Source organism: Megalops cyprinoides, chromosome 15 (assembly GCF_013368585.1).
Source record: "Megalops cyprinoides isolate fMegCyp1 chromosome 15, fMegCyp1.pri, whole genome shotgun sequence".
Taxonomy (NCBI): Eukaryota; Metazoa; Chordata; class Actinopteri; order Elopiformes; family Megalopidae; genus Megalops; species Megalops cyprinoides.
The window spans coordinates 24,933,409-24,957,301 of record NC_050597.1 but is presented as its reverse complement, the minus strand read 5'-3'; the positions used below and the strand labels follow the sequence as shown (position 1 = coordinate 24,957,301).

The 23,893-nt window shown below is 47.0% G+C and overlaps 1 protein-coding gene across 1 annotated transcript; it reads left to right on the top strand.

Moving 5' to 3' along the window:
- The first annotated feature begins 2,007 nt into the window (after nucleotides 1–2,007).
- Nucleotides 2,008–23,891, top strand: LOC118789720 (glutamate dehydrogenase, mitochondrial-like). Its single transcript, XM_036546282.1, has 13 exons — nucleotides 2,008–2,601; nucleotides 7,937–8,017; nucleotides 8,161–8,216; nucleotides 9,489–9,552; nucleotides 10,375–10,469; nucleotides 13,842–14,021; nucleotides 15,401–15,538; nucleotides 16,062–16,199; nucleotides 16,586–16,666; nucleotides 17,632–17,755; nucleotides 20,080–20,171; nucleotides 21,107–21,169; nucleotides 22,580–23,891. The coding sequence occupies exons 1-13, from the start codon at nucleotides 2,196–2,198 to the stop codon at nucleotides 22,697–22,699; spliced, it is 1,638 nt and encodes a 545-aa protein (XP_036402175.1). The 5' UTR covers nucleotides 2,008–2,195; the 3' UTR covers nucleotides 22,700–23,891.
- Nucleotides 23,892–23,893: the final 2 nt, after the last annotated feature.

The following is a 23,893-nucleotide window of genomic DNA, read 5'->3' as shown; positions in this document are numbered from 1 at the left end:
TTACCAGACAAAGAATAATCGAAGTAGGCTACATTACTGGTGACTTTCCCGAACTACGAACTTCCTCGATCTGTTCATTATTAACTGATTCAGCATTCGAAACCGCTCCATTTATTTTATACTCGGCTACATGCTATAGTCATTGGGCCATTTATCACTCACACCCCTGACACATCCTTCTACACGCCTTTCTAGTGGGAAGCGCGCCCACGACACTTGGGAAGGGAAAACAACAGACGCGCGTGCACGCATGCATGAGCATTCCGTCACTGGCTAAGTTTCCAGAGGTCCTCCCTCATGAGCCGATGTGAACAAACAACACTGCAAACTGAATGGAAACAGGTGTAGCTCGCTTACAACTCGCAGAAAGCAGACACTAATAAAATTCCATTCTCCAAGAAATTAGTCAACGTGCAAAATTCATGCGCGTTCGTGCGCCTTCAAGAGAAAACACGGTATCTTAGTACCTTGGTGGAGACGACATAAATTAGATTGTAAAACGTTTTCAAACTTAAGTCTGTAATGTTAAACTTCATTTTAAAATCTGTCTCTTCATTACACATGGAATGATAGAGCTCATTTCGTCGTAGAAACCCTATAGATTTGGGAGAACAGGACGGGCACTTCATTTTGGATATTTCACAATAATAAAAAGGCAATATACATTGTGTCTGACCATCTATTCATTGTGTCTCTATGTAAGCCTATATGAAGTCAAATTAGAGGTGTTATTATGCATTTGTTGAAATGAAAATTAACCTCATGTAAACATTAGTGCTCTTTGTATGTGACACCTATTTTCTATCTTCACACCTTGTATCAAACATAAAATTACGCACTGACATCATTTGAAGTAACGTGTAAAAAATGCAAATCAAAATCTGTCATGATATATTTGTACGTCATTGCTCACTGCTTTTTTGATCTTGACAAGTAGGCCTAAGTGAGTTTCACATGTAGCTGATTCATTAAACGTGAAGTCGCCAGCTATTACCTTTCACTCACAACTTTTTAGTTTGTTGTTTTAGTCATTCATCTATTGGTATTTACAGTAGTTTAAAGTTCTGTCAGTCGGGCCTTGGCATTTAAACAAAAAATAAATAAATAAAATTAAGACGCATCAATTTGCACATACACTTTGCAACAATTTGCACATGTTTTGTCATGAATAAAATTAGTCATAACATGCACTGATTCCAATAAACACTTCTAAAGACGGAGGCATGCATGCTATCACCTTCCGCTAGCGTGAGTAATGTGTCCTGAACTGACCCAGCAAACCTACATGATTGTGGCTGTCTAGGAATAGGCCTCTAATGGCTTCCTGTGGTCTCATATAAACCTCTCTTCAGCACTGCAAAATCCATAGACCAGAAAGTTGTCATTGCCCTTCTAAGTTACTTTTTGTAAACACAATTCAAGAGGCTTCATGCTTTAGTTTATCCAGAGGGTCATTTTGCCAATTTTCTGCATATTTCATATGGCTCTTAAATGAAAAACAAATCGATTGCATCTTAATTTTTTGATAGGTATAAGATATATATTTTGATAGGATAAGAAACAATGTAAACGATTTAATGTCTCTTGATGTGATGACAATTTCTTGGCAATACCGCTCTCTTATGTCTCGCCGTATTAAAGTAAACGTAATGTAAACTTTAACCCGAAAACTAGAATGGTCTCTCATATTAACTCAGTATGTTCGTTCTATATATTGGACCAAATGACAATCACAAGCACTTTAATTCTAGTCTTAATAACTGAATAAGCTTTCATAACAGTATTCACGAATAAACGAAGGAAACTTCTTCAAATGGAGCCTAGTGGAAAATGAAGAATCTCCAGACTTCACCTAGAGGCTATAATGATCTTTCGTGACGTTTGCTTAATTTGCCTGTTAAGATTTTTAAATTTTGAAAACAAGAAAACGCGCGTGTGCGCGCACAGCCTTGCTGCGTCCTCCTGCGCCGCGCTTCCTCACAGCCCTCCCCCTTGCGTGCTGGGAATCCACCGCACGCCTGCCTTTTAAAGCAAGGAGGGGACGGCATGAACGCTGTCAGTTAGATGCTGGACGGGCCACAGCGAGGAGGAGCCGTTGTCTCTTTCGATTTTTCTTTTCCCCATAGTCCATATCGTTCCCCATACTTATTTTTTTTTTACAACCATAACGCCAGTTCGCCCTTACCTTTGTCAAAATGTACAGGTATCTGGGGGAGTTGCTTACTCGCGGAGCAAGTAACGTTAGCGCTTTGGCCTCGGGATGTGTCGACTCCGCTTTGCCTGCTTCCGCGTCCTTGATGCGGGTTCGCCACTACAGCGAAGCCGTCGGAGAGAAGGAGGACGACCCCAACTTCTTCAAAATGGTAGAAGGCTTCTTTGATCGCGGTGCCAGCATCGTGGAAGACAAACTGGTGGAAGACCTCAAGAACAGGGAAACGCCGGAGCAGAAGAGGCACCGAGTCCGAGGAATTCTCAAGATCATCAAGCCATGCAACCATGTATTGAGCGTATCGTTTCCCATCAAACGAGACAACGGCGAGTGGGAAGTTATTGAAGGGTACCGTGCCCAACACAGCCAGCACCGGACCCCTTGTAAAGGAGGTAAGCTAGCCCAGCTCCCCTATTGTGGCGAGGGCTGTAAACGATGGTGGCCCTGTGATGACACAGTTTGGGGGCGGGGGAGGTTTTTCCTCGGCAGATTAGTAGCAACTGTTGGCTTGCAAGCTGGTTCGCCGGTCTGTTTCAACTTTTCCAGCTAACCTGCCTAGCTTTCCTCTTTACTCATAGTAGTTCTAGTGAAAGTTAGCCAGATGGCTTGCTGGTTTGCACAGAGACCGAATAGCTAACGTCTGATGGGTAGTAAGGGAACTGGCTAACGTTAGCAATTTTAACTATAAAGTTAGCAACGAATCATCGACTTAAAAAGTTGATTGACATGTCATGTCAACCTCTAGCTACGTTTGCTGTCTAGCTAGATAATTATCACAGCTAACTTGTGAACAAGCTGTCTAGCAAGCGTTAACTGAGCAAGAGAGGTTCTTTCCGAATGTGACGTATAGCTGCTAACTTTTCTAAGATAAACGCAAGACAAAATATTGTCTTATTAGCTAGCTACTCTAGCTAGCTAATTTAGGTAACGTTAATCTTATCTTGCTGGTAGGAGCTGGTGAAATAACGTCCAACACCAATGTCACGGAGCAGTCAGCTGTGTTCATTCATTCCAGTCGCTTGCTTAACTGTTACAAGTGTCCCATGCCATTGTTGGCTACCTAACGTTAAGTTAGGTTACATTAGTTTTGTCCTCCTAATATCAATGCTGGAAATATTAATGAGCAGGTTAACAAGCTAACCAATTATTATAATCATAGGTGTTTCTGAATATGTACTGTTACTTGCCAAGTTAGGCATCGGCTAGCCAGTTGCTAAGTGGTTAGCCAGTTAGTGCTATTTGTATTGAATGTTAGTAAATTAGCTCGGTAATGTAGCTCGCTGGCTACAGCTGCACTTTCCAGTGTGACAAATAGCTAGCGTGTCTAGCAAAGCTAAGATCTGAAAGGCAGAAAGCAGGACGACTTTAAACAAATGTTTTCCGGGATGCTGGTGGTCCAATATAGCCTTTGTTTGCTTTGCAGTGCAATCTCGTTTTGTTGAAAGTTTTTAGTCTAATCTTGGCATTTGAGAAAAAAACGCATATATGGGCAGTTAAAGAAATGGTTTAACGATAATGTTTTGATATTGTCATTGATTATCACGCAGTGTACTCTTAAAACAGACATCAGTTTTGCAGATGACATTGTCCAGTGTGACTTGATTTTCTTGCATCACGTTAGCATTACAGCTGTTACATTAAGGATGCCAGCTAGACTACAGCAGTAGTTCTTCAGGAAAAGAATTTCAAGTGTGCAACAGCCAGTTTGCCACATGGGGCCCGAACCAGAAAGCCTCGGGTAGGGTTATGTAGCCTATGATAGTTTTGTGAATGATTGCCGGGTAGAAAACCGCGTGACTGCTTTCACATCTCTTGCTTAAACAACAGTTAGCCGCGACTTTATTCGAAGTGACTTCTGAACTATGCGCTCAAAACGGCTGGGAGTGATACAGCTGTCGGGTGACAAAATAAACTTTCTCTGAAATTGTTACGTTTGAAAGATCTTGCCTTAACTTTGATGGTGAAAGGATTTCCAGTAAATTGAGATCAACATGTCAAAGGGCCTTTGTGCAGAGCCACTTGGGAACTCATTTGAGGTTCTCCCGTTTCGTGTAAAACCCTCCCTGGAAGGGGATACGTGTTTAACTGATGAGATTTAATGACAGGGCACGCAGGAAATACAGTTTATTTAGTGGATAAATGTACAGGTAAGTGTGACCAGTTTTGCTGCGGTTCTGCATGTTATCATGCCATGCACAAGCTCTTTCTCTTCTGTCTGTTTCCTGCTTCCCAGGGACAATAAAAGGTGTAGGCTTTCTGGGAACAAAACCTTTCTGTTAACAGCTCTGAATGTTTTACTGTTCAGTATGCATCAATGTCAAGCCCCCCCATGTAGTATTAGCCTTACATTTCACCGAAGTCACTTGAAAGGAGGAAATTCAGATGTGACTCAGGGCAGCCTACTGAACGCTAACGTAGAGGCAATGCACACCTAGACACATGATGTGTAATCTTGGCCTTTTAAAAAAGGCTCGGTGAAAATGAGCCGGATTTGTGTAAACAATGGTGTGACAGTGCGTGGGAGATGGGTGGGGGCAGCAGTGCCTGCTGGGTAATGCCGGGGGGGGGTGTGGGCACCGCTGTGGGGGGATGTACGGTTAGCACAGGAAATGGGCGCTCCTCTTTGCTGAGCTGGTCACAGGGGCACTGCATTTTCGCGTCAAGGGACACGTACGGGTGGGAGAAAATATGCTTTGAATGCAACCATGGAGTGCTGAGTGAAATTTTCCCCCATGGCAGGTGTGGCAACTTATTTGTTGGGATGAACGCACACTACAAAGCACAAGGAATGCTCTAGGAGGGTTGGCCTTAGGAGGAAGCAGGAAGCAGGCGATTCAATTTTTTGGTCCTCACCAGGGCCGTTTAGCGGTGTTGAAAGCCCCCTGTCACCTCTGCTTCCTCTGTGCCTTGCTGTCAGTAGTCTGTTGTCCCTCCAAGTGCTGTGGAATTCTGTTTGCCTAGAGGGGGAGTCGGGCACCCCTGCCCTGAACGTACCCGGCCCGTGGGTAGTACTCCCTTTCAGTGAATGGCATCGCCTGTTTAGGTGTGTTTAACAGGGTTGCAGGAGGGTTCTGTCACAAAGACTGGCCTAGTGCCTCTACACTGAAACGAGCAATCCTTTTTTTTTTCTTCTTTCAGAAAAATAAAGGCAATTATGTTTTTTGTTTCCTTCAGGCATGCTTGAATTTGTCGTGTGACTACAGCTGGCAGTGTGTCGGTGTCTTTGGTGCTAGCTGATGTAGCCGCCTGTCCTGTTTGCTTCCGTGGTGGGCGTATCTGGGGCAGTGGGTTTCTCGTGTGTTTGGAAGGTCATTGAGTCGTGCTAATTGCACTGATTTCAAAGGGGAGGCTGCTGGGCATTACGTGCCTCTGCTCGCTAATGATGTCATGCAACTGCATTTGCCAAGAGCGGATGGCTCTAGGCCTACATCTGGGTTGAACCTAATTGATTGATAATGAATTTTATTCTAAACTCTGTAATTTAAATCCCTTTGAGTATATGCAGGATGTAAGCAAACAATAATAATAAAATATTAAACTAATATTAAACTGCCCTTAGCGGTCTGGACTGTAATGCTTAATCGTCATTACTGGCTAAACATTAATTTAACTTTGGTGCCATTAGTAAATACAAATCCAAAATCTGCTGGTTCCAGGAAACAAGAAGAGCTCGTTATTCCACCAAAGAAAACACTTAGTTGTCTGTTTCATTCTTTGAAGCCGCAACAGAAGATGGCCCGAAACCTTTCTCCCCCCCCCTCAATGAGGAAGTGATGATCGGTTGAATCGGTCCCCATTGTATCCTCGTAAATCGCGTTCCGTTCCAGGCCGAAAGCAGCGCCTGTGGAAAGCAGGCACGCTGTGGACTACGGCGAGGTGAGGGTGGGGGAAGGAGGGAGGGGAGACCGAGGGGAAAAACAACCACACCCGCTTTTCAACAAGCCGTCCTCCACTCAGAGTGGCAGAGCCAGACCTGGTTTTTGAATAGCTGAGGGAGTGAGTCATGGAGTTGGGGGGTTTGGTCTCTGGCTCCCTCTCTCCTCCCCTCTCCCTTCTGAGAGCTGCGGTTTTTAGTCAACAGGCAGCTGCAACCATTTTGTGTGTTTAGTTTTTTACTTTTTTTTTTTAAACAGCTGCAGACAGTGCAGTGACGGCTGAGGCCCTGCGTTAAGAGGGAGTCTGTGGAGTCGCCGGCCTGGAATTCAGTTTTGTCGGGCTGCGTGACGGTTTGTCGCGTGGTCTCGTTCCAAAATGCGGCCGGCTTTGTGCCGCCACGTAGTTGTCTTTGCGGCCCGATTTAGGGATTGACTCTGAAAAAAGGTCCAAAAATACTTTTGTCAGTTTTGTCAGTCTGTGCTTTCGTGTCGGACAAAGACATGGAGGGAGCTGGAAGGTGGTTTTTTCCATTTAAATAGTGTTGAGTTGAATAAGGGGAAGTGATTACCACTTTAAATTTAACCCTCTGAAGTTTCAAATGATCAGCACCTCACTGCTTAGCATGTGTTTTTCTCTTCCTCATATAAGAGAGATGCTGATTTAGCACACAGACTCTGCCGGACCCAATCAGTGAAGATGCTCCTTTTTCACCAGTGTGTTTGATAGTTTTGAAAAAAATCCAGCTCTGGTGTTTGTCCAATGAGACAATGATGTCAGTCCAAGGTTATCCACCCCCATTAAGCGAATGAAGCTGCTCTGCAGGGCTGAGGGTCCAGGATGAATAAGAGAGACCTCAGATGTAGATGGTGTTCCCTTCCAGTGGCTGTGCTAATGGGATTTCCACGCTGGCGGTCTGTGTGGAGATGTGTCACGTGCGGCGAGGGTATCTCGCTGCTTTCCTGGTCTGAGTCAGCGCAGAGCCTGGTGTGTTCTCCACTCTCTGTCGCCGTCTCCTGACTCCGGCGCTGGGAGACTCTGGGTGTTTCCTGAGCCCGGCTTCCTGGCCTCGGCAGCATTGTGTTTTCAGCAGCGGGGGTTAAGGAGGCAGGGCTCTCTTACAGCTGGAGAGACTGAAAAAGGCCAGTCGCAATGAGAGCGAAATGTGTAGTGTACCTTTAAAGATGTTTCACAGTGCTTGGAGGGCAGCATCTGATAGGCCGAGCGCCCAGCCCAGGAATGAAAACGGCAATTACTTTCCCCAGCAGACTGGGGACATAAAATGGAATGTTCCCTGTGACTGGTTCGTGCGACCTACTTACTGTGGCAAAAAAAAAACCCCCTCACATTTACACACGTGTGTATGGGAAGATTGCACTGGACCTGCAGTCCCATGAAAGTGCAGTTTCTTTAGTGGGACAGGCCTAATGTACAAATGGCAATCACAAAAAGCTGGGTTTAATACAAGAACATGGAGTGCTCAATGCTTTCTGCACCCTCACGCACTTCTTTGCCCTCACATTTTGCAGTTGGCATGTGAAAGTAGCTCTCGGGAGTAGTGTAGATGGCTAGTTAATCTCTGCACTGGCTGCTTCTCAACCTACAGGTTTGCTGTGAAATGATGGTTATTGCAATACCAACAGTCATTTTAAACATGATTCATCTGTTGGTAGCACTTTGATCATCTGTGGTAGTTTGGTAGATTTTTATTTTTTTTTTGTACATTTTGTGACGGCTGGGAGCGCCATACCCACTCTGCCACATAACCATGTTATGTGTCTGCTTTTCACCATTGCTGCAATTAATATTCTGGAGTACAAAGTGGTCATTCCTGTTTTTTTCTCTTCGTTTCAGGTATCCGGTACAGCACAGAGGTGTCTGTGGACGAGGTGAAGGCCCTGGCCTCCTTGATGACGTATAAGTGTGCCGTTGTGGGTGAGTGCTTCTACAGCCGCGCTTCCACTCTGATGGATTCCGTCTGCCTTTTGCAAGGACCTTGTTTTGTTCACCGTATCGACCAGGGAAGTTGCCCTGCTTCCTTTGGTACAGCATTCCGACATGTGCCTGTGCTTTTCCAGATGTACCATTTGGAGGAGCCAAAGCTGGAGTGAAAATCAACCCAAAGCATTACTCCGTAAGTGTTGCTGGTCTGCAGCGCTCTGTCTGTTCATTTCCAAAAACAGGCATTTGTTTTCTCATGGTTGCACTCTACCCTTTTTTTTTTTTTTTTCTTACCCCCCGATTCCATCTCATCCTGTTTTGATATCCTGTTAATATGCTCAGTGTAACAATTGGTTGATGGGTGTGGACTAAATCTTTTTTTTTTTTTTTACAATCGGTCTTTGCAAACTTCCATGTCACCGTCATCCTAACTAGCGATTAAGCCATTGTCTGTTGAGCTCTAATTGTTAAGTAATCTGTGCACATCCTTCACGTGAACGCTGCTTGTAGACCCTCCCAAGAGATCACATTCTGCTTTGTTCTGTTATAATTGGAATTTGCATGTACTGCAACTATTGAACGGGTGCCTAAAAGACAGAGCATGGAATGTGTGATGGAAAATAAACGGCACAAATGATAGGAGAGTCTCCGTTTTCATTTCAAGTTTGAGTCGTGCCCTATAGGTCAGGGTATATTGCTGGCTGAGTTATCCAGAGGATGTGACAATACTAGTGATAATGTGACAATCCTAGCCACAGCAATTTGCTCTGTGATCTTGATGACAGAAACAACACGGACTGCTGCTAATGGTTGATCAGATACGGGGAGTGTTATTTAGAAAATGATGCCTTTGCATTCAGCAGGGCAAGCCAGGGGAAAATGGAAGAACATTACCTTTTAACATTTTATGACAGATTTATAAAAATACAGAACACAATATTTACCTTGACAAAACCTGGGTGCAGAGAGCAGGAGATGAAGTGGTTGTTGCGTACAGCTGAAATCGAGCCAAATTCCCCCAAATTACTCATAACCAGCTGGGTACAGGAAGTCGTTTTCCCTGGTTCCTGTCATAGGCGCTTACCGGTGTGCTTGTCAGAACCTGTCAGTCTTTGGCCTCGGTTTGAGGAAGAGGGCAGCTGGGCCGTCAGCTGGCCGGCACGAGGAGGAGCTACAAGCTTCTCTGGCTCGCCTCTGGAAACGTGAGACTGACTCAGTGGCCTTCCTGAGGCATAACCTCCACTTCCTCTCTGCACTTAATGTGAGGAGAAGTGAGTGATGGTTCATTCTGCTTCACTTTCAATGGTGGCTCCTGATTTCTCAAGTCACATTTTGTCACTCTACTACAGAACAGTGGTGAAAAGAGGAGGCGGATGTTTGGGTTCATTTCAGCGCCTCACCCCTGTGTTACTATGAGTAGATTGTTTCAAACGGTGATCCAATGGTTGTCTCTATCTCTCCACAGGACAATGAGTTGGAAAAAATTACAAGGAGATTCACCATTGAGCTGGCAAAGAAGGGATTTATTGGTAAGTTGTTTGCACCTTTTCTGGTGCATGCTGTGGATGGGGTCAGGATCCATCATTAAGACCATCGTTCGGTCTTAGTGCTGCTGAACACTGCCAAGGCATTACAGAAATGGTTGCTTAAAGTAGCAGCATGTTTATAGAGAATGCAGGCCTGTTGTTGTGACCCGAGGGGCTCCAGCGGACCTCCCTGCCTCCCGGGTTAAGGTATACTGACTGTGTGAAGTGAAGGGCCCTGCAAGGTTCAGCTGCCTTGATTTCAAAGTCACTGCAGCAGAGATCTGGAAAACATTGGCTGGAATGTTTGGAACAATCCTTCAGGATCTTAACATGTCAATATATGCTATGCACTCCCCCCCCCCGACTGGTAATGGTCTATCCCTGTCAGAAACGTCCCCTTTTCACCTCAGCTGGCCCTCCTCGTCATGGGGATCTGTTTTTGGAAAGGGTATACTGCCATGCCCTCACTGTGGATAAGTGTCCTGTGACAGGGATGGGTATTGCATTATCCGAGTGCCTGTTTACTTGAGCTTGCATTCCCTGGTCATATGGTAGCTCCACCGCCACAATGTCAGGAGCGCGGACTGTGTGTGATTTGAACTGTCTTGGTCTGTCATTTAAATCTTTACTGAAAATGAAAGCCCGAGAAATTGTGTCAGTGCAGTGATTTCATGCGGGCTGGAAATGGCTCCTACAAAGCAGGGCCAAGCTTGAACATGAAACCATCCACTTCTCCTTTAGCTCACATGAGTAACGCCGGAATGCCTGATTGTGGGTCTTGAATTGTGTACCCTAACCCCGAACCACTTCCCCCTTTCCCATAAGGACCTGGCATCGATGTCCCTGCCCCGGACATGAGCACAGGAGAGAGGGAGATGTCCTGGATCGCTGATACATACGCCAACACCATGGGCCACCATGTGAGTACGGGACCCCGTATGAGCTCCAGAAAACATTGTCATGAATGCTGCTCTCTCCTTCTTTGATCTGTCAGGACCGGAATAAGGTCACTCCAGAGCTTTTTCTTTTTCCTCTATATTCGCGTTCTGATTTTTTTTCCCCTTGTATTGTCAGTAGGGAGATGAGGGCTCTTTAGTGGGGTGACAATGTAGCATAGTGGTTAAGGAGCAGGACACATAACCGAAAGGTTGCCGGTTTGATTCCCTGCTGTGGCATTGCTGCTGTACCCTTGGCCAAGGTACTTAACCCACAATTGCCTCAGTTAATATCCAGCTGTATAAATGGTTAACTAACCAATGTTAGATGTTTCATATTCTAGAGCCCCCCCCCCCCCCGCCAACTGGTCTGCTTTTTGCCAAACATGAAGAATTAACATCAAGATAATTCCCTCAGGTGTTTACCCAAGATTGACAACCAGATAGACTGGTATTGTTGTAATGTTTACATTGTTGTGTTGCCTTGATAAGTAGGTCTTTATTCCTACCTGTTGTATTGGCTTGTCCAGGTGTTCTGATATAGGCAAGATAAGCGTTTCATTAGCCTACCTGGCAGCAATGTAGGCAGCAGGCAGGACTTATCTGTTTACACTTGGAGCACCAACTGCGGTTTGCTTTTGTGCATATTCCCGTTTTTGTATGACTGTGGATGCCTAGCATATAATGGGTGATGGGCAGAACTACTAGGAGCACATCCAGGTAAGTCTGTCCTGCGGGAGAGAATTTGCTGTAACACACCTGTAACTCTCACTTGTGCTTTAAGTAAGATGATCATCCCACAGCAGCTCAGAGGTTCAGACTGAGATCTATTTTGGTCACTCCTAAGCGTACAATAAGCTGGACGTGAGCTGGATTGCTTACATCTGTGATCGCCATGGCGGGTGTCATGTTGTCCCGCTGGGGGCTGTCACTTTAATAGACAGTAGGAGCTGGGATTAGTACCCTCTATCAGATGGGAGCTTTTGCCAGTGTGAGGGGCACAAGAAGCTTACAGCCATCCTCTGTCCGGGCAGGTCGGCTCTCAATCTTATCCCCAGGTCTGCTATAGGTGTTGGGTGCAAAGACAAAGACAAGCTGAGTACTTTTCAGACCGGGTGCTTGACACTCATCTTTGCTGCTGAGTAATTGTTTTTATCCCACCATTTCCTCCTCGGTTGCAGTTCAGCGAGTCTCAGCGCCCGTCTTTGACGAGCAGGTGCGTTTATGAGGAAGTGCTGGCGTGAGAGTGTCTGCTGCTGCCTATGATGGTGCTTATTCCCATTGCATTGTGCAAGATCCCTGCACCTTGTCTACTCGATGGCCATGGCAGCAGAGGAAATTCACTCCGAATTGACCTTCCCTAGATTTAAATCAAAACTTGTTTACTGTCTGGTTACAGTTGACCAAACACAAAAAATGATTATTTGAAGTGCAAAATTAATTTAATGAAAGGGGTGTACTATTGTGGGTATTGATGGAGGTGTGTCTGTTAACACAGATGGTTAGACAGCTGATTAAAGATAAGATTGAATTGTGCAAAGACGTTGAGAGGAGAACACTGAAAGCATTTCCCCTTTGATTTCACTGTATGGGTTAATCTGCACAGTAACATTCGCCGTTTGAAACGCATATATCCATAGAAACACATGGCTCATCTTAAACCAGAATACAATTCAGTTGGAGTCAGTGCTGCTCTACGCAAGTTAAATGCTTCTCAAAACATTCTTGTCTCACCAGAAGCATGTCTTTCTAAATCTACTCAAGCCCTTACACAGATAAGTAATTCTGTTTGCAAGTTCTGATTGAAGGCGTAAGGCGCTGAATGCAGCATGCGATCGGCCTCTTGATGTTTGGGGAAAATGGCTACAGAAGCCACCACCAGGCTGCCATTTTGATTAGTTTTCCCTTAGCGTCTTGTCTAATTCGATTGGCAAACGTCTGGAGCTTTCAAGCTGAAAGGTTTCCCTGCAGCGGGCAGTGAAGTCACCATAAAATCTAAAAATAGACCCTGGAGCGCCTTGTATGCTAATACCCTGCTCCCAGTGCGACCGTATTGAGCTCCAGCTGTTTCTGTCCCAGCCCGGGACAATGCAGCCCAGTGTCAGCAGAGACCTACTGCTGGGCTCCGCCTATCCTCTCCGGCAGTGAGAGACTTTTTTTTTTTTTTTTCCTCTCTCCTCTCCTTTTAATTTTTCCCCTCCAGCCCTGTGACTCATGGCCTGCCCTTAGTCACGTTATCGAGGGCGATGGCTTGCAAAGAACGGGGAATCCATATAGATCAGACTTCAACGGCTTCTTCCCGCTGCCCAAACCAGCCCAGATGCGAAAGAGGGGGGCCGATGTCAGGGCTCGGCCTGGCGTGTTGCCTCGTCTTGACTCCCAGCCGGCTGGCATTTTTAGGCAAACGCCCCTGTAGCTAAGCTTTGACCAAAGTGGAGGGGGAAAAAAAGGAGGAAAAAGGTAAACGCTGTTACAGACCTAAATGGGTTTGTTATGATTGGGTTCTTGTGGTTGTTTTTCAGAGGAAATTAAACGCAGGGAATGTGTTTGGGCTTGGTGTCCCAAACATTTGGCTGCAAGATTCGTTAACGACGTTGCCCGGTCCTGGGTTTAATTTTCCCTTATGATTTAGGTCTGGAAAATTAGCCTCAACCTGGATGAAATGAGTGTAGTAAGGTCAAGTATTGACAACCGGTTTAAAAAATCTAGGTGTACTTAGTGTGGCCTTTCCTGCTGTAGTCTAATCTGTTCTGGGTCTGTTGTTTTACTGCATTGCTATGCTTTGAATCAGCTGTGAGTATACCTCTTTCCCCTCCCCCACTCCCTTACCCCCCTCTCATTGGTTTCAACTGCCGCTGTGGATTGCCTTAGTTCCACTTGGCATCAGTCTATCATTTTAATGTGTGTGATACTTTCCTTTCTCATAAAAAATAAAAAGACCGTTTTACAGCACATATTTTTGGCTCTTTTGAGATGTCTGGAGGTTGCGTCCAGACCTAAATTAAACAGCCCTGGCCTTGTGTGATTCAGAATGGGTCAGCAATGCAGGGGGGTGTCCATCCGCATGCAGTTCCACTATTTTCACATGCACTGCCCTTACAGTGAAGCCTGTGTGTTTTAATCTGCAACATGAAATGGCCGTTAGCCTCACTGGGGGCAGATGTGGCGTTTAGTCTGGAAAATGTTTTCTTTTGTGCATTGGAAGGATCCCTTTTCCTCAGCCCGTTTTGATGTTGATCACTTCAGCGTTCATAAATGTGACCGTGACCGAAGTCCACTGTTGGCTCTTCTCATGAACTCACCTCGCCGCTGTGTGTCTCTGTGTCTGTGTGTGCTCACGCGTGTGTGCGCTCGCAGGACATCAACGCCCACGCCTGCGTCACCGGGAAACCCATCAGCCAAGGGGGCATCCACGGCAGGATCTCGGCCACCGGCCGCGGGGTCTTCCACGGCATCGAGAACTTCATCAACGAGGCGGCCTACATGAGCCAGCTGGGCCTGACCCCCGGCTTTGGGGACAAGACCTTCGTCATTCAGGTACGGGTCACCTCGTCGCAACACTGGTGACCTCACCGCACAAGCCAGCCGTGTTGACAGGGCAAAAGCATTTATGGCTACTGAAGTCGGCGCCATTTGCTCTTGCGCGCACGACTTCAGAGAGATTGCAAGCACTATATTAGCCCCATTTCATTTTTGGATGAGACAGGTCAATGAAATCAATGGACATGCAGAGCCCTGCCAGATCCAGCTGGAAGAGAATAGGGGAAGTGACTGGCGTTGAGGGTGTAAGGCTTGGGTCATCCGTCCTGTGGGTGTTTACTCACGTGCTGACCGGGGTCTTCCTTTCTGCTGCCCCAGCATTACAGGGATGTCCACAGACTAAAGGGGAGCGGGTCCGTTTTTAAACCTGAAGGAAGCGCGTGCTGCCGGTTCCCCTCACACAGAAACGCTTCACTGTTGTGTGTCAGCTTTAAACCTTAAACTGTCAGTCTAAACGAACGCGGTCAGAAGCTTCTGAGCTGCAAAGTATGGACGTCATTGCGATGGGGTTCTGCCCACGGTGTGAGCTCTACAGGGAATTGCAGGGAATTCAGACATCCTGTCTCGAGGGCAAGAGGACAACGTCGTGTTAAGAATTTTTCATACGCTCCTGGCTTTAATTGCATCCCTGCGTGGGGGTCGGGATGGGGGCGTCATTTCATGCCTCTGTGCAAGGATTGCCTTGTCCTGAATTTAATTTTCTCAGGGATTTATGGACACGCACAAAAGGAGATTTACTATGTCTTTTATCTACTGGATTACGCGGTTGTGCAAGGGCCATTACTCTGTGCTGCCTTAAACCGGTTTCGCTCCAGTAGTTTAGATATGAAATGGGATTCCAGCACGTGAAGGTGTCTTCAGGAGCAAGAGTTAATGAAGGATTAGAAAAGCTATGGTTAATTGCAGTATGTGCAGGGTACACACATTGGACACACCGCTGATCGATTGTATTCTGAACATTTCTAGGGTTACGTCATCCAATAAGGGACAAAAACCCCTTCATTTATACACTATTTTTTTATTCTGGGAAGAAAGACTTGCAAAACAATACACCAGGGGGCAGCACCGAGTGCCTAATTTCATGGATCTTTATTGAAGTGGCTGGCCGGTTGCCCAATGGTAATGGCTCCCGTTTTTACGATCTGCTGAAAAGGCATGCGGCAGTGAACACTGTTCTTGCGAAGCTGCACGTATGCACCATGCGCCCTATATCACAGCGCGTTCGACAGCGCCGCAGTCACATGTGCATCTCCGCGCGGGCTGTCCGCACACGCCGCGCCAGCACGCGCGCCTCGCGTTAGCCTCAGCTCGGGTGCCCATCATCCTCTGCCTGGCTCAGCGTCCCCCTCCCCTCCCCTCTCCGCTCCCTCTTCCAGGGTTTCGGTAACGTGGGCCTGCACTCCATGCGCTACCTGCACCGCTTCGGGGCCAAGTGCGTGGGGGTCGGAGAGATCGACGGCAGCATCTGGAACCCCAACGGCATCGACCCCAAGGAGCTGGAGGACTACAAGCTGGTGAGCTGAACTGCACCGAGGGCCCCCTTCACCACACCGCAGGGAACGGCGGGGCTTCGCATTCCTGTCCTGCTCATATTGTACTCGTGGTACTGAATCATTCGTAGTTCTGCTGACCATGAAACAGGCCAGGTGATGTGTTCGTTTCTGATACACTTGACACGGGAAGGAGAAAGTGGAGTGAGGGAGCCACCTAGGTGCTGGTGTGCAGTACTGCATCCAAAACTGCATCAGCTTGACATTTGTTAGTTCAAGTTTGTGTAGACAATTGCGATGTCAATACAATACCAGCTGAAGACTTGCCAGATAATACTTTTTCAATTCAGAAGCGTCTGTAATATGGAGAAGGCATTTAAAATCCAGATGTATGGCCTAATGTGAAGTTCTTTTGGCCTCACACTTTCTTGCTACCAAGCTTGCTCTCTAAATGGAATATTCCACACAATTTCAATTGATATGAATTTGTTACAGGCAGCTACAGTTTATATGAAAACTGATTCTCTTTGTCTTGTCTCTTTTGCAGCAACATGGCACAATCGTCGGCTTCCCCAACGCCCAGCCGTATGAGGGCAGCATCCTGGAGGCCGACTGCAATATCCTGATCCCCGCAGCCGGGGAGAAGCAGCTGACCAGGAAGAACGCCCACAACATCAAAGCCCAGGTCACAGATCACCCGCTTTACCACAGTAGCGCCATCTCTTATGTGGTGTTCCATGTCATTAACTGTGGATATTAATGTTTGATTCATTGTTTTCCATTTGCTTGCATAACATGTTGCACACTGCTCCTCCGTGCTCCTCATTTTACCTAATCTTTGCTTTATCTCCCGAGTAACCATAATACAGTCATTAATGGCGATATGAATGAGGGCCGATCAGCACTTTTCCCAAAACTCTACCAGGCATTCATTTTTATGTTGTGTTCATGCCTATTATCTTAAATGAATTTTGCTTGTAAAGGTTTGCTCAGCAAGCCCTTTACAGTAAAGAGGCAGCAGACTTTTGAAGTGAGTCTCACACGGGTCTTCCTGGATGATGTGTGTCACAGATCGTCGCAGAAGGCGCCAACGGCCCCACCACCCCTGCGGCTGACAAGATCTTCCTGGAGAGGAACATCATGGTTATCCCGGTGAGTCCTTGCTGCACCACACCCTTCTCCTAATTCTTTGCATTGTTGGAAGGCACTTGTCTTGGGCGACTTGTAAAACTTGCCTCTTATTTTGCATATTAACTGATTTTTATGGAAATTGAATATAGGTTGATCAATGTAAAATGGCTTTGTCATGCCCAGGATTCAAACCCACAACCCCTCAGACCCCAAGTACAGGGCTCCACGCACTAGTCCCCACCGCTGTTCTCCACACCAAACATTGGCTAAATCATCCTCCCATTGGAGTGTATTTTTCTCCCCTGTGTATTACCTAGTCTATAGGAAGTGTGCATTAGTACAATTGAAGCATTAGGTCCCTGTAAAAAACACACTGCCCTTTTCCTCAGTCTGAGTGGTCTTCCAGATGGGTGTCAGCTCCTTCCTGCACCCGAGCACACCGGTAGGGTGAGGCACAAGGGATGTCTGGGTAATTGGCAGCTGACCCTGTGGCTCGGGGAGCGGCTCGCGGGCTCCTGACCTGGCAGGGGCTGCTGGGAGACATTAATCAGCCTGGGTTCAGCAGCCGTGCCAGGAGGTTAATGTGCAGATCGAACAGATAACAATGGAGCCTGGTGGAATGCAGCTCCTTCTCCGCCCTGAAATCAATGACTGCAGTGGATCGGCCAGCACGCATCGTCCGCCCCCAGTGCTGAAAAATGACCCGGTCCTGCCAGTGGCGTGATTCTGTCGTTCAATTTGTGGAGGTTGGGTTACAAGGGAGGGCTTGGAGCTTCATTTGATATATATTAACTGTGCCTTGAAGCTGAAATGCTACGCCTCTGGCCTTTAACGGACAGAAGAGCTTTCATGGCTAATTGCAGCCGTTGTGTTTGGACACATTTGAGGAGAGGCAGATCTGCATTTGAATTAATGGATACAGGGCTAGGTTTTGCTACCCCCCCCCCCATTGATTAGCGCTCTAAACAGGTAGTTGTCTTTCACAGGACATGTACCTGAACGCTGGTGGTGTGACCGTCTCCTACTTCGAGTGGTTGAAGAACCTGAACCACGTCAGCTACGGTCGCCTGACCTTCAAGTACGAGAGGGACTCCAACTACCACCTGCTGAGTAAGTTACCCCGATGTCGAGGAACGCACACCCACAGCCTGCAGTATAAACTTGCATTTGAAAATGGCAGGGCTACACACAGTAACTAGGTTCAGCCACCAGGGGGAGCAGTCGTCAATATTTATTATTTTTTCTTTGCTCACTGCATAACGATTCGGTGCTTTTATACATGAGGGTGCTTTCACAGCGGTATGGGGGATTACTGAACTTCTTACCATTCAGCGCACCCTCCTCCATGAAAAATGTTTGTGAAAATGATAACAGCAGCTTTTAATCCTTCAAAACTCCTACACCTACAAATTTCCTACACTAGGTGGCTGTCCATCCCCACCAGCCCGCATAAGCTAACGTCCTGTCAGACTGAGACAGGCAAGAGTTGACTTGCTGCAGTTATAAAAACTCAGTATATTGTGAAGGTGTGATGTTACAGCAGTTGTATGCAATCTTTCTGGTCGTTCCTGGTTGGGGGGTGTTGCTGTTGCCAGTCTGAGTTGCAGTGATCTCCTTGCGCAGTGCTGAGCCTGTGTGCGTGTGTGTGTGTATGCGCGGATGCGCGTATGCGCATCTCTTCAGTGACACATTCGGCAGGGTGTGGCACTATTGGTCCGCAGTGCAATAAATATCCGCATCTGTCCGTGCGTTTCACGTTTCTGCGCCGCGGCCGGGGTCACGTGCGCCTGTCTCCCCCGCCCCCCCCAGGCCTCTGCGACAGGCCGTTATTGGCAGTCATGTGGGTTGCGTGTTCCTGGAAGGGGAAGAGCCTGGCTGCTAATTATCTCCCTGCGGCCACAGCTGCACGCGCAGCCGGCACCAGCCCCCAGCCCCGGCTTTTATCTCCGCACTGAAGCAGAGCCTATCAGCGGATCTGGCTGTGCGGAGTTAAAGGTGATGGGAGTTCCCTCTCGGAGACTCTGGAGAAAGCCACGGCTGTTCTGAGAGGGAAGAATCCAGCGCCCGAGGTGTCAGTGCTTTGCGTGACTAGTTTATCTATTAAAGCTACTGTAAAACGAGTCAGTGGTGGTCTCAAATGCTAGAATACAATTTGGTCACCAGATATTTTATTTGGATGCAGTTCAGCACAGCTACAGATTTAAATATCATTGCTGTTGCTATTCAGAAACCAAGAGATACACTTTACAAAAGCAGTTCACAGGTCAGTGTAAACGGTTTGCTTAGGTTACTGTATCCTCACACATTCCCCTACGATAATGCAGGCTAGTAGCTGTGAAACTGATTTAGGCATAAGAGGTAAAACTCTGGCACCTCGAGCTTTTGCAGCGGCGTAAACTCAGTTGTAAACGCGTTGTGGCAAAACAGACCTGTGCCGTTTAAGGTTGTACAGTTTAATCTGAGAGCTGTTTGGTAATAGTTCAAGGTTGTACTCCCTTTGGCAGCACTTAATTCCATTGTGGCGATGCTTCTCTCAATGGAACAACAGTTCAAGGGTGGAAATAATACTTTTAGTATCCATGCAGGTAATTGCCAAACCCTGTTGAATGTGCTTTTGTGAGTCGCTCTGGATGAGAGCTTCTGCTAATTGACTAAATGTAAATGTCATGTAATGGAAAGCGACCTTCAGGGCATTGCACATACAGTGCATTTTCTCACCGCTTCCTGCTTTTACATGCCACTCAGACAGCAGAACCGAGATACTCGGAGTAATTCTCACAGTGGCCTCATTTAGGATGGGCTGTATATGGCACACATGCGCACGGGTGCCGTCTGCCTGCTGGCCGCGGGTGCAGGGTAACGGGGGCTTTCGGGCGCGGCCGGGGGACGGACACATGCTGTAAACCACATTCCTTCCTCTCCCGCCCCCAGACGGAAACGCCCCCCCGGAGAGATTTCGTCTGTAGATATGAACCCGATATTCTGGAAGCCGACTTTCCTAAAACCAGATTTTGGGGTTTTTTGTGTTCCCGGCGGAGTGGATGAATGTGTGTTCACGTAATCGTGAAATGCAGGAACGAAGCACTTTTTAAAAGCATCCTGAGCCAGCAGTATGGGAGAATGTGTATGAGGAATAATATTTTGCATAAACATGCCAAGCATAAATGTGCCCCATGTGGAACATTGAAGCAGTGTGTGCTTGGAACAGTTTGTCCAACTGAATCCTTCCCTCGAGGTTGACTTTGCAGATCCTTGGTGACCTTTCATAGAAAATGTGGTTCCAAGCTACAAATGGATGTGCATTTAAAATGACATTTGTATGGTAAACTTACTTTTCTGACAACTATACTGGCTGCCTTTTAAGTGGTGGGTACACAATGTGCTGTGACCAAGGGCATTTCTGAGTGTAATATGGTGTGGATTCTCCCCCTCAGTGTCTGTCCAGGAGAGTTTGGAGAGGAAGTTTGGGAAGCATGGCGGAGCCATTCCTGTCGTCCCCACCGCTGAGTTCCAGGCCAGAGTTGCTGTGAGTGCCACGCCCCCCCTGCTTTACCCAACCCACTACTGCACCCAGCCCGCCCACTTTCACCGTGTCACATCACACTATGACTGACTGTCTCAAAACCATGAAGGCAACAACTTCAACGTTCCAACTTTAGCCACGTCTTACGATATCAAGCCCAAGATCGCAAAGAATACCAGTCTGAGACGGCCATAGATTGACCTCCTCCGTCAAATGACGATATTTGTCATTTAAAAGTTGTATTTTCAGTCTTTGCAAAATAACATCACTCCTAGATGTTCTCCAGCCCCAGAGTTGTCCTCAGCGCAGTGTCTTTTACCCTGTTTGAACTGTAGTGCTTTGTGGATCAGGGCAGGTACCACAGTAACGTGATACAGGTGATCTCATGCTGTAGAATGCATCAACACGCTGGAAGAGTCAGATGGAGCCATCCTGGAGAAATCTGCCAACCCGCGCACAAGTGGATGTTTGAAATGGGGGGGGGGGGGGGGGTTGTTGTTTGGGAAGGTTTTAATTGAATCCTGTGAAGAGCGCGGGTCGTTTCACGTTGTTAAATGACAGAGCAAACTCCGAAGTAAATGTGTTCAACATGGGTGCCCATTGCCTTTTCCATTGAAGCTGGTCCCATACCGTGCCCTTCTGGGAGGCATCTGCTCTTTCCCTAATTCATTTTTCCGTTACGAAAACGGTAATGACCAGCGTGCGCCAAGTATTAAAACGGGCACATTAAGGCGCAACGTGCGCAACGTTGAGCAATTCGCTGTTTGTTGCTGCTTACACTCAAAGGCCCCGTAAAAATGAATGCAAAGACTGATTACAGGAATGAATAAACAAAGCTCTCTTTGTTGATGGTTTATGTTCATCTTTTCCCAGCAGTGTGTTTGTTGCTCTGTGAAGCGAGTGTGTATTTAACGAGAGCTCTCCGCCTCTGTTCCCAGGGCGCCTCCGAGAAGGACATCGTCCACTCCGGTCTCGCCTACACCATGGAGAGGTCGGCTAGGGTGAGTGACCGCACGGGGTTCTTAACATCTACCTATTAGAGCCGCCTTTTTGAAGGCAGCAAATCTAATATGCTGGGTTTTGGAACGTCCTGTTCTTGTCGTGGCTCTAATCCAGCGATTTAACTGAGGCGGCTGGGGCTTCTTTGATGAAGCGGTCAGGTCACGCGCAAACCGTCATGAAGCGTAACGAGGTTAGAGGAAATCCGAGAGGTGTACACATCAGCCACAAGTATGTGCAAACACTTAGTCTGGAAGGTCTTTGTAGAAGAGAGTAGGCAAAATGGTACCCATCGTGTTTGTCAGCTCTTCCCATTTAAAAATGTAGCCTACCTTCATGGAAAATCCCTTTCTGTTTAACGTGATGCTTGTGCGCAGCATGTTTAAAGTGCACACGGCCTCAGCACAGTAGCTCCAGGCATTTTCACTGTAACAGTAAGCACCGCCTACACTCCCTCACCTTCAGCATCTGTCTCTACAGCTGTCATCTCTCCCTCCCTCTCTCTCTCCCTCCCTCCCTCTCTCTCTCTCCTTGTCTCTCCCTCTGTCACCGCCCCACTTTCTATACCCACACAAACATCCTCCCTCCTCTCGTGTAGCCAGTGGCTTTGTGTCCGCGCCTGCATCGCGTGAGAAAGGGGGCTGTGGGTAACCGGAGCAGGGCTGACTGTTTCAGTGGCCACATTGTTGCAGTCGAGTCGTCCAGGTGCCTGGAGTGGCAGTAGAAATGGGGTGGTTAACAATGAGAGCCCCACCCGCTGGCATCGGTGATGTCCTCTATTAAATAACAGAATGTCTTCATGCGTTTTTAATCTGCCCCATCTTGCCGCTCTCGTGAATATTCACACTGTCTGTAACGCTCAGGTTACCCGTTGCACGTAACCGTGGATTCTAAGTAACATACCGTCAGAGCCTTTATTTTTATTTTTGCCGAGTTTTATTTTTCTGAATTGGGTGTTTATTAATGTTGTTCATTTGGAATGTTTTTCATTCAGGCATATTTCATTGGCTGAATATGCAGTGGTGAAGAAAAATGGCCTATTAGCTTCATGAAAATGATTGAGAGGCCTTGTTGAGTTTCTTTGATTTCTCTGTGCTTCGCAGACCAGCAATTGGCCCCCCTGAACCTGGAGTCCTCAGGGTGCCTCTGGTTTCTTTTTGAATGCTTTGTAACATAATTGGGTCAGCTATTAGGTGTAAATGCATACAGCTGACCATGTACTGTAGTTACTCAGTATTGTACTGTTGAACGGCAGGGCATATCTGCATGCTGCTGCTCCAGGTTCCTCTGCCTTTGAAGTAGACCACCAGATAGCAGCTGAATTATCGGTTGGATAGCTAGGCTTTTGTGCAGCTGAACTGTAAGCAGATGCCCCAGACTGGATCTGAAAAGAGACTTTGTTCTGTCTGTAGCAAATCATGCGCACCGCGAACAAGTACAACCTGGGCCTGGACCTGAGGACAGCAGCCTACGTCAACGCCATCGAGAAAGTCTTCAAGGTGTACAACGAGGCCGGCCTGACCTTCACATAAAGGGCCGCCGGTCCCGCCTGCACGTCTGTCTGTCCAGCCGTCTAAGGAAACCCCGGCCCGCCCCCCAACCCCAAGCACCCTCCCCCACTCTCCCTTCCTCCCTCCAGCCCAATCTAGCCTTTATAACATATCAAGCGTTTACATCTTATGTACCATATACTGTCTATACATATATAACCATCAGACAATTCCTCTGCGTCCACGTTCCAAGTTTAGAAAAGCTTTGTTCCCGGCTGGGCCTGAAGCTTGATCTGGGCTGCAGCCTCACTACAATTCTCCTCCGTCTCCATCCCAATTTATCAGGCTGTAGTGTGTCTCCATGCCAACAAACACCAAAAAGTCATCCACAGTTAACATGGCTTCTTCGGCTGCGGATGTAGCCCCACCGGCACGGTTCGAGCCAGTTACGTTCCATGGCAACTGTTTTTTTTTTTTTTTCTGTTCTGTTCCATGTTTGTTCTGTTTGGTCTTTTTTGTTTTTTTTACACCTGCGGTGTAAGCCGAGGGTTGATGCAGCAAGGCGAGGATCAGGACAGTGAGGAGAATGTCCCCATGCAGTCCCACCTGAGTGATTCAGAAGCAAGCCTCAAACACTGATGCCACAGGGCTGTCCCCTGTGTTCAGCTGGGGAGCTTTCTCGGCCTTTGCTTCGTCCATTGCAATAGTTTTTTTAAAAAAATTCAGTTTAGCCCTATGGGATTTCAGTTGGAATTGCTAAGGTTTTAATTGATACAAAGCACTTACGGCTACAACCTCCTAAAGTTGGAGTTCCACCTTCCCTCTGAACGGATCTGTTAGCGTTTTTTTTTTTTTTCGCTACTTTGTCACAGAGGCCTCTAAATGTACTTTGTTTTGTACTCAGTGCGCACCCATGGGCTCCTTTCTTCCAGCAGTGCGCATAGCTTTATTTCAGTGCTTTGAGGCCAAGTTGGCAACCCATCCCCTTAGAACCACCTTTTTCTGAACCTATACTTAGGTTGCTAGATTCGATCCAGATGTTGAGTGTCTCAGCTGGATCTGAAGGGCCCATGGAAGCATAGACCGAGAGGAGGGCGAGTTCACGCGGGAACAGATATTTTTATTTTCTCTTTGTTTTTGCCATGTAAGCCTTGATTTGGAAACTGCTTTGGGATTCTTGGTACATTTATATTGCCTTTTTGTTGGAAACGAATAAAAACGACAACAAATGCTAGT

Bases quoted from the DNA above. Each gene is read 5' to 3' on its own strand.
- LOC118789720 (XM_036546282.1), top strand. From the start codon at position 2,196: ATGTACAGGTATCTGGGGGAGTTGCTTACTCGCGGAGCAAGTAACGTT. The intron at 2,602-7,936 runs GTAAGCTAGCCC...TCTTCGTTTCAG, and splicing joins CCGGACCCCTTGTAAAGGAG to GTATCCGGTACAGCACAGAG. The intron at 16,667-17,631 runs GTGAGTCCTTGC...TGTCTTTCACAG, and splicing joins GGAACATCATGGTTATCCCG to GACATGTACCTGAACGCTGG.